Source organism: Sebastes umbrosus, chromosome 15 (assembly GCF_015220745.1).
Source record: "Sebastes umbrosus isolate fSebUmb1 chromosome 15, fSebUmb1.pri, whole genome shotgun sequence".
NCBI classification, from domain to species: domain Eukaryota; kingdom Metazoa; phylum Chordata; class Actinopteri; order Perciformes; family Sebastidae; genus Sebastes; species Sebastes umbrosus.
Window position 1 is genome coordinate 30907611 of NC_051283.1, and position 10820 is coordinate 30918430.

General features: G+C 44.8%; 1 protein-coding gene across 1 annotated transcript in view; it reads left to right on the plus strand.

The window, feature by feature from the left end:
• asns (asparagine synthetase) overlaps positions 1-9647 on the plus strand; it is a 10872-nt gene extending 1225 nt beyond the window's left edge. Inside the window, exons 2-12 of the mRNA XM_037794651.1 lie at positions 1022-1277; positions 1952-2189; positions 2304-2489; positions 2584-2685; positions 2845-2972; positions 3106-3232; positions 4856-4962; positions 6168-6268; positions 8083-8164; positions 8290-8445; positions 8655-9647. Coding sequence (XP_037650579.1) covers positions 1029-1277; positions 1952-2189; positions 2304-2489; positions 2584-2685; positions 2845-2972; positions 3106-3232; positions 4856-4962; positions 6168-6268; positions 8083-8164; positions 8290-8445; positions 8655-8864 — 1686 coding nt within the window. The 5' untranslated portion in view covers positions 1022-1028 and the 3' untranslated portion in view covers positions 8865-9647. The remainder of the gene's footprint in view (positions 1-1021; positions 1278-1951; positions 2190-2303; positions 2490-2583; positions 2686-2844; positions 2973-3105; positions 3233-4855; positions 4963-6167; positions 6269-8082; positions 8165-8289; positions 8446-8654) is intronic.
• The last annotated feature ends 1173 nt before the right edge of the window (positions 9648-10820 follow it).

Here is a 10820-nt window from a genome sequence, read left to right on the forward strand (position 1 = left end):
TCAGGAACATTTCTTGCAGGTCGGGTGCCAGGTGCCCCTGAGAGTTATAATGTGAAAATCCACAATATTGGTGCATCATTTAGGACTCTCTCACAGGAGGACTTAACGCTGTGTGTGAGCAATATTCCCAGTTCTTTACTCTCCTCGGACGTCAGACAGGCTGGGAACATCTTCAGTGCTGGTTCAGGTTTGGGGTGGGAAATGAATCCTCCACCAAACAGCCAGAAGGAGGACAGTTTGCTCTTTCTATGTGTAATGTGATCCTCTGTTATTCTCCTCACCGCAGGTGAAACAACCAAACTATTCAACACCTTCTGGCACATTAACTCCTCATGTAACTGCTCTTTGGTGTTAGTGTGTCTGGAGTGAATACATCTTAGAGGACCAATTATGTTATAAATCTAAATAATTATCATGACATGTCATCAGACATTAAGGAAACATGCTTCTATACATGAATACATGAATACATACACATTTCCATTCCTGTCTGGAACTTCTGTTTGTTGTTTTGGCCGGTGTGATCCATGGATGTATTAAGAGAACTAGGCGGGGCCCCGTTCATTCCTATGAAAGTTGCTCAGTGGCGCCTGAAGCCAAAATGGCTCGACTTCCGAGTGATAAAGTACCCGGATCATCCATTGGGCCCCACGGAGCAGGCACAGTAGCGTCACATGGCTCGGTCACAGCAGTCACGCTGTTGTCACGGCTTGCAGACCGGCCACGGATCCAATGCTTTGAATTGAGACTTCAGTACCCGTTTTAAAACGCTAGCTGTCAGTACTAATTTCTAATTTGGTTTACAGTAATTATAGGAAATTCCAAACAGAAACTTTCAAACAGATTAGGAAACACTGCGTTATTTTTTTCCCACAAACAATAAAAACAAACAGCTCTTAGTTCTGTACTTCGTTTAGTTTGTATTTAACATTTCAGATTATTAGTATTTTCATTGTATAGTTATAAACTGCACATTAATCAACAGTGTCTGTCTGTCTTTTTTTCTATCCCTCTTCCACAGCTGTAAAATGTGTGGTATCTGGGCTTTGTTTGGCAGCGGTGAGTGTCTGGCTGTTCAGTGCACCAGCGCCATGAAGATCGCTCACAGGGGCCCCGACGCCTTCCGCTTTGAGAACGTTAACGGCTTCACCAACTGCTGCTTTGGCTTCCACCGGTTGGCTATCGTGGACCAGCTGTATGGGATGCAACCCTTACGCATCAAGAAGTTTCCTTTCTTGTGGCTCTGCTACAACGGAGAGATTTACAACCATCAAACGGTAAGACGCGCTCGCTGCTTCTCTGAAACCGTTGGTGTTAGTGGCGGTTTGGGAAACTCTTATTCTGAATATCCTACGTGGACATGCACAATCTCTTTGTTACCTCCGCCAAGGCCGAAGGCCGAGGAAGGAGGTTATGTTTTCACCAGCGTTGGTTTGTTTGTTGGTTTGTCCGTTTAGAGGATAACTCCAAAAGTCTGCAATGGATTTGAATGAACGTTTTTGAACAATCCATTTGATTTTGGTGGCGATCCGGATTCAGGAATTTATTTTATAACTCCGCTCAGCCTGTGCATTAACACCACGGGCTTTAAGACATGCACAGTGTAACTGATGACGCTTTCATGATGCTGATCTCAACATAAACAAAAATACATGTGGTTGATGGCGCAAGCTGCACGGAGAAGAGGGGCAATCGTACTCGGACAGGTTGGCGGAGGTCTGCGCTCTCCGAGTGCCATTCTAGTTCTGTTTTGTAACTTTAATTGTAAATAAAAGGTTCCATTGCATCAAAGGCAAATTTGGGAAAATCAGCTCTTGTAATCTGTGACACTCCGGTACAGAGAGAACCAGTGTTCATCCAGTGTTCTGTGAGTGATACAGAGGTATGAACTTTAATACAAAGCAACCAGGAAACCTAAAATGACCTGTGATGTCTGTGTGTTTTCTTTCAGCTGAGGAAGCAGTTTGACTTTGATCACCAGACTAAAGTGGATGGTGAGATTTTGCTCCATCTGTACGACCGCTTCGGCATCCAGAAGATGACTTCGCTCCTGGACGGTGTCTTTGCTTTTATTCTGCTGGACACCTCCAACAGAAAAGTCTTTCTGGGAAGAGACACGTACGGTGTCCGTCCTCTGTTCAAATTCCTTGCAGACGATGGATTTCTTGCAGTCTGCTCAGAAGCCAAAGGTAACGGGATAGTTTATCACCCCTCCCTCCTAATCTGGCTCTTTTATACTCGTGAGAAATGTTTTACAGTTTGTTTTTTTAGCATTGCTTAACTTGTTGTTATTCTGATCACAGGTCTTACAGACATCACCCATGCAACGGCTACCCCTGCCGACATAGTTCCCCTTCTCCCCGGGCACTTTGAGGTCTTTGATTTGAAGCAGAATGGCAAAGTGCAGTCCATTCAGATGGAGCAGTTTCACTGCTGCACCAAAGAGCCTGCTCACGCCAACTACGACTCTGTGGAGAGACTGCCCACAAGTAAACCCTTCATTGATCATTAATTATGTCATTTGGTATGCATTTTGTATGGAACTTTTTTTGAATGAGATTTGTAAAACCGATGTCTCCGCAGGTTTCGACGAGGAAACGGTGAAAAGCAACATCAGAACCCTGTTTGAGAACGCTGTGAGGAAACGTCTCATGGCTCACAGGAGAATTGGATGTCTTCTGTCAGGTCATTTAAAATTCTGCCTTCTATGTACTCAAACAGCTCCGACTATTCTCATTTACTCCGACTATTGAAGAACGAACCTTTCGCCTGCCTTCCTGTTTTACCATCGTGCAGTTCAGAGGATGAGATCGGGGTTGATGATTCATGTTATCTATTCTTCAGGTGGTCTGGACTCCAGTTTGGTTGCCGCTACACTGGTGAAGCTGGCCAAGGAGGAGAAGCTGCAGTATCCCATCCAGACATTTTCAATCGGGTCAGAGGACAGTCCGGACATCATAGCTGCTCGTAAGGTCAGTTCTCCTGAGAGAAGGCTTTCACACAGTGCTTTCCCTGTTAAAGTCATATGAAGTGTTTGCGGTTAGTTCTTGTTAAGATAAACATGAAGTGTGATCTTTAGTCAGTTTGTGGTTTTCCGTTCTTCAGGTTGCAGCTCACATCGGTAGCGAACACCACGAGGTGAACTTCAGTGTAGAAGAAGGCATCCAAGCTATAGAGGAAGTCATCTATCACCTGGAGACCTATGACATCACCACCATACGGGCCTCTGTTGGTGAGTGGGGGGGTGTAGCATGTTTAGATGTAGGTTGTAACATGGCTTTGTATACTTGTAATACACATATGCAAAACCTCAGTTAAGCCAATTAAAGAAATTTAATATACTTTTGTATTAGCTGTAATGAGCAAAATCTGCATTATTATTACACAGTGGATTTAAATCTGCAACGGCCACTGATTGAGCTCGCCCAACGAGGCATTTCATTAGTCAGGAGTTCACAGCTTTCGTCCATCTGGCCATTTTCACCACCTCTGAAAGGTCGCCTCACATTTCTGCTGATTGTTGTGACAAAGAAAGTGCCTGCTGCATCGCTGCATTCCTTTCCCTCCCGATCGGCCCGTTTGAATCACAGTGGACTCCAGTGAGATTTAGTTAAATAGTGAAAGAGGTCAACGGAGGCCACATATGGGACATTTAGTGTGCCACAACCCGGCACTACAACATCATGTTGAGGAGAGAAATAGGCATTACAGTAACAGAATATTCATCAATATTTGATCAGCGCTGCCTAGTTTGACCTAGGGATGCACCGATACCAGTATCGGGTATCGGGTATCAGGTCCGATACTGTGCTCATGTACTCGTACTCGCAAAACGGCTCCAATACAACGGCACCGATACCACTTTACAGCAGCGTGGCGTTAACCTTTCATCAGCATCTTTCGGGTCCTATCGCACGCGCTCACGCTCCATCTTCCCGACGGTGCGGACGAGACGGGCCAGTGGTGCGCCCAACCCCGCGGGGCCGGGATCCCACCTCAGCCGGCGCGCGCTGGCCCTCACTTTCATTACGCCACAGGGTTTTGCTTGCACCGTCTGACTCACGCGTGCGTTAGTCTCCTTGGTCCGTGTTTCAAGACGGATCGGGTGGGTTGCAGACATCACCGCAGACCCCTGACGCCTTTTACGTGGGCCAAGCCCCGCCCTCGGGGCACAACACGGTTGGGGCGCACTGAGGACAGTGGTATCGGTGCATCCCTAGTTTGACCGTTTGGTCGGAGTTCAGAGTGATTGACAGCCGGCTCTCATAGACGGAGGCTGGACGGCAGACTCCAGATCAGCTCTGACTGCTTGTTTTCCTCCGGTCTGTGAAATCTAGCAGATGCCGTTAGGAACACCGGAGGACACAGAGGGACATGATGTTTTTCAGATTACCTGTCTCATGTACTACTGTCACGATATAGCGACCGTTTAATCATCTGTTGGATCATTTAATCATATCTGCTCCATTTCTACCAGCGGCTTTAAATATGAATTAATTTAGTAATTCATATTTTTATATTGAATATTTTGCTCTCATTATTTTATTTAAAGATGTGACTGAATGTTTTCTTAATGTGGTCATTTGTTATTTTAACAGTTTTGGTACAGAAAGATGCTCCACAGGAGAAGAACATCTGTTAGTGGTGTGAGACCAAATTACATGTTTCAATGATAATCAATCATCAAGGCTGTTCAGATCATCCACTGTAACTATAGCCATCTGTCAAAAGCTCCTGTATGCACTGTTAGAATATTTGGGACTTTATTTTATAATTCTGATAATTTAGTTTGCCATCTCTTTGTGTCGTTTCTTTGTTTTAGTGTTCACACTTCTTTGTGTTTCTTCCGCTGCAGGGATGTATCTGGTTTCAAAGTACATCAAGGAGAAGTCGGACAGTGTGGTGATCTTCTCTGGAGAGGGCTCTGATGAGTTGACTCAGGGATACATTTACTTCCACAAGGCAAGTAACCCCAGAAACCTGCTACTCACTACTTCTGAATCTGAATGAAAGGATTTCATTCAATGTTTTTTTGCAAAAGGAAACATTTTTGCACAGCAATCATTTGGTAATATTTAGTAGATAACAATATATCGTAGTATATTCATATAATTAGTACAAATAAAAACATTCCAGCATAATTAGGTGTAATATGATCAAGGTGCTACATTACAATAAGGAGGAGGATCTGTGGTACATAAACCATGAAAACTCATTTCACAACTCCCATTTTGTATGAACAATATGTGTCTTGTGCCACCACAGAAAAAAAACAACGATAGACCTGTGTAATGGTTCAGTGAGCGGTGCTTATAAGTCCCTGTCCACGCCTCTCCTTGGTGCATCATATCATAACAGTGTATGTCTTACGCCCATGTACAAACCCTCCTTCAGGCGCCTTGAGTGTGGCAAGAAAAATGTAAAAACTTGGTCAGGACAGTTGCCAAATTGGCGCTAAATATTCCAAAAATGTTGCAGAAAACAGATTTTATGACTCTTGATGATTTCCAAGGTGTACTGAAGCTGATTAGATCAGATCTCAAAAGATCACAGGCTTTTAACCTGACAAAAAACAAATGAAAAGAGCACGGTCAATTCAGGGTCAAACTTCACCCCCTCGCCTTCATGATAGAATGACGACCAATACACCGTTAGAACGGTGAGATCTTCAGCTTTCCACCAGTGTGTTTCTCTTTTCATTCAGAGATATCGCTGGATACATTTCTGGTTTCTCCATTAACCTCTAATTACAGTTAAAGCGATACTGAACTTTGGTAAAACTCTGGGTTGTATTTCTAACTAGCCGTGCTATATGACCAACTAAAGGAGGAGATCATCATCAACTGCTCCCGTGTTTATTATTATGCTTTTTTTCCTCTCTTCATTCACTCCCGCTGCTAGAGAAACAGGTCGCTAAGGCTGCGTTCACACATAACCTGTTTGGTTCGGTTAAAACAAACCCAGGTCCATTTGCCTGGTTAGTAGCCTACGGTTCGTTTGGGCCGGTGTGAAAGCTCATTTGAACAACCGAACTCTGGTCCGCCTATAAAGGTCTCAGTCTCAATGCTTAACTGTCCCGCTAACATGTTAAATTGCCATGAGAATAATGTGCATGTTTGACAAGTGATGTATTGTAGCTGCTGCTAACAGTCGTGTTCCTCCTCCAGGCCCCAAACCCCAAAGCAGCTGCAGAGGACAGTGTTCGACTGATGAAGGAACTCTACCTGTTCGATGTCCTCCGTGCCGATCGCACCACTGCTGCACACGGGTAAACCCTTCCACTAACCACCACTGCTGCACACGGGTAACACCTTCCACTAACCACCACTGCTGCACACGGGTAAACCCTTCCACTAACCACCACTGCTGCACACGGGTAACCCCTTCCACTAACCACCACTGCTGCACACGGGTAAACCCTTCCACTAACCACCACTGCTGCACACAGGTAACCCCTTCCACTAACCACCACTGCTGCACACGGGTAAACCCTTCCACTAACCACCACTGCTGCACACGGGTAACACCTTCCACTAACCACCACTGCTGCACACGGGTAAACCCTTCCACTAACCACCACTGCTGCACACGGGTAACACCTTCCACTAACCCCACTGCTGCACACGGGTAACACCTTCCACTAACCACCACTGCTGCACACGGGTAAACCCTTCCACTAACCACCACTGCTGCACACGGGTAACACCTTCCACTAACCACCACTGCTGCACACGGGTAACCCCTTCCACTAACCACCACTGCTGCACACGGGTAACACCTTCCACTAACCCCACTGCTGCACACGGGTAACACCTTCCACTAACCACCACTGCTGCACACGGGTAACACCTTCCACTAACCCCACTGCTGCACACGGGTAACACTTCATCACTAAAGGATTCAGGCCGGGAGCACCTCCACATACAACATCACACTGTCGGAAGACAAATTGTCCAACAGCAACATCGATGGCAAAAATGAATAATGCATTATAATTTAGAGCAGAATGTGATTAATTAATCTTTAATAATGGGGCTACATATCTGCAGTAATTAAAGCCATCAAAGCCAATAATATCGTTTTTTATATAAGTAAGTGAATTAAAAATGAAAGTACCCGATGATGAACTGCGGTAACTCAGAGCACTGGACCTTAGGGTCGAGACAATCTCCTGATTCTATACTATCACCATACGTGGGTGCTGATTCAATATATATTGTGATTTTTAAGTATTGCGATTCGACATTACGATTTATTGTTAACTTCTTTAACACTCGACCACGGGGGAAAAGTTGAATCATATATTTCTAGGGACTTTTACTTTGGAACATCTCTAAATTTATACAGTAAGAATGTTTGATTTTCAGCATGCATGTAGTCAGCGATGTTAAATATATCAGAATCACTGTCAGGAAGTATTTATTACATTTTTTCCAGCAACCCAAAAACCCCCAAAATAAGGCACATGTAATGTTTTATACTTCTGGTGAATATAATCCATCAATCTTATTTCCATAGATGTATTTAGTATATACAGTTCCCTTTGTTAACACCTTATTTTGAAAAGCGGACGTAGCCCCACGTGTCTACTTCCTGTAACTTCTCCAAGGTGGTCTCTAGCTCTCCCGTCAGCTCCGTTCTCTTTATCCATCCATGGTCAGCTCCATCGGGGCCGTTTCAATGCAGAGAACATAAATGTCAGTATCTGGGTGCTCTACAGTCGTAGCGTCGGCCCATTTGACCACGGAAACGAGAGCGACAGCCGGCTCCACCGCCACGTTACCGCGATATGATAACGTTTCCTGTCCGTGACGGAGTTAGCATGCAGCTTAGCCGTGATGTCTAGCTCTGCTCTTTCTGTCAGTGTGTGAAACCCAAAGTGTCTTTGGATTTAACATGTGAGGGTTCAGGTCGTATCCACGCCGACCCTCCACTGTTTTCTACTTTTTCATTTCGGCTCGCTGCGGCTGGCAGTTCAGTTTTATGTCCTACAATCATTCCGCCTCTTCATTTGATTAATTATGGACTGTCATTTTTTATTCCATCGTCTCAACTCATCTGACGTTCCTTTCTATCTTTCAGTCTGGAGCTCAGAGTGCCTTTCCTGGACCACAGATTCACAGCGTACTACCTGTCTCTGCCTGAGGAGATGAGGATTCCTAAGGTCAGTTAATCTGTCCAGCACACAGACGAGCGTTTATCTGACCGTCCAGAAACAAGAGGCGATCTTTGCAGCAGTGTTCTTTTCCAGTGTGGCTTTGTAATAACAGTGTCGTCCTGTCTAAGCAGCACGGAGTGGAGAAGCATCTTCTGAGGGACTCCTTCAAAGATCTCAACCTGATCCCGGATGAGATCCTGTGGAGGCGCAAAGAGGCCTTCAGTGACGGCATGACGTCGATGAAGAAGTCCTGGTACATCTGCCTGCAGGAGCACCTGGAGTCTATAGTAAGTGTTACTGTAGGACCAAGACATGTACCAAAGTTTAGTTCAGTTTAAATCACTGTTCATTTTAGCAGCTATTTTAGATTTAGTCTTAGTCTTCAGGTACGTGTACCAAAGCAAAAGCTCTCTCCTGACCAACACCTGGTGTTTATTACACACAGAATCGCCTCTCTAGTCTCACCGTGTCTGACCTGCTTCCTTTCTCTCATCAGGTGAACGACGACCAGCTGGAGAAGGCTCACAAGACGTTCCCTCACTTCCCTCCGTGCACCAAAGAGGCCTACTATTTCAGACAGGTGTTTGAGAAGCAGTACCCAGGCCGCGCTACCTGGCTCTCCCATTTCTGGATGCCACGCTGGACCAACGCTACCGACCCGTCGGCCCGGACCCTGGCCATCTATAAACCTGATAAAGACCAGTGATTCACTTTTCTGTCAGTTAGCACTAAGTTTGGCCTTCTTAGAACATTTTACATGTGTCATGCTTTACTTTACCTTACTTGTTAGGAAATAGTTATACTGAGCTTATTATTATTATGTTTTACACATTTTATTGGGGGTATTAGATGGTGGTATACAAAATCTTGTAAAGGTACAATATTTCCATTTTGTCATATTAAACAAATCACACACACAAAACCTGCCAGAAGAGGGCGTGGTTGTACCTTGATCTCTAGAACTTTAGTATCAGAACATATCACCATAGGAAGGATATAAGGATATTTTACTAACCCGTTTTTACTAACATGCATCCTACTGTATGGACAACTTTAAACTGAATAAGACTATAAGTCTGGGGCAAGATGTTGAGGTATTTACCCTATGCAGTGCACCTACCCACCAATCCTCTGTTAAATCCATCCTCAATTCACTTCCTCATTTAGTTTTATTTCAGTCGTAATCTGATAGTAAACATCAGAGATCAGTTCTCTCTGAGTTGGATGTGTTTCTGGTTGTTTTTCCACATAATGTCTTACATGGGAGGCCTTTCCTACGACGGTATGGAGGCCACAAAGTGACAGATCTGAAAGTGTCTGAAGAGATCTGAATGGGCCGGATCATAGAGGTCTCTGAAACTCTTCTTCTCCACTGTGAAGGGGTTGTGTTCACTATAGAACGTGGGAATAAGTGATTATTATTATAGAGAAGAATGATACTTTTTTGAATGTTAGTTGCCCAAAAATAATAATAAATCAATGCTGAGCTTGTCTTAAGCTACACTGTGATGGAGTTTGTCAGACTTTGTCAGTCCTGCTGTTTTAGGGGCTTCCAGCTGCAGGATATATGGGTAAAAAAAAATAGACTTGAAGCTTAAAAAGACGCCTTCAGAGGCAGTAATACCAGTGAATTAAACTGGTATTAATAAGTATATTGATAGAAATTCAAATAGGGTGCATCCTCTCAGGTTTATTAGAGTCACGCTGTTGAGCTTTTCTTTTTCTTCTCTCTGCTGAATGGCTCCGATCTCAAACAAACTGAAACATGATACAGGGTGCGTATGGCGTTACATCATTGTGCATGCTGTCGGAAAGCAGAGGAATAAGAGGAAGCGATATTCACCGGGGGGGCATGCGATGTCAAGGAATCTGACAACTTAGGAACCGACTCTCAACGGGAACTGATTCTCCGTTCCCTGTTCCCCAGTGTTTTCCCTGTGCCTGCCCGAAGTGGTGGACGACCTGACAACTTTACCTGCCGCTGCCAACAATTTGCCCGCATGTGGCGGGTGGCGGGTGCTAACTTTAGACCCCGGTGGCAGCCAAAAGAAGCAGTGCAACTTGAAAGCTTTCGGGGGTGCTGCAAATCAGTCGTTCTCTACAGCAAAATCTGACAAACCAGACCAGTCCATAAGTTAGTTTTAGACTCGTCTCACATAACCAGACTGTGCTGGAAAAATACAAACATGCTGCACATTCCTGAGGTCATGACAGGTGACACTCATTGCCCTTAAAGCCTATTTCTGTTTTGGTGTTGCATACCTAGTCAACGAACTTGTAGCGCCTATTTGAGGACAAGTAACCCTAAAAAGGACAGAAGTGTGAGTCAGACAGACAATGTGAGATATACGACTGTGAGCATACACGCAAGGGTATAAATGTCGCGAAACGGAGAGACTCAGGGCTCTCAGCCCTGAACATTTATGTTGATGGTTGTTTGCCCACTTGCAAGTGTTTATTAAACCTTTAAAAGATTCTCTCTTGATTTTCGAGTCCTTCTTCACAGAAGTTGCCTCCACACAGACCTATCTCCACAGTGAGGCGCCTCAGAGGTAGAGCGGGTCGCCCTCCAATCGGAAGGTCGGCGGTTCGATACACGGCTCCTCCAGTCTACATGTAGAAGTGTCCTTGAGCAAGATACTGAACCCCACATTGGTCCTGA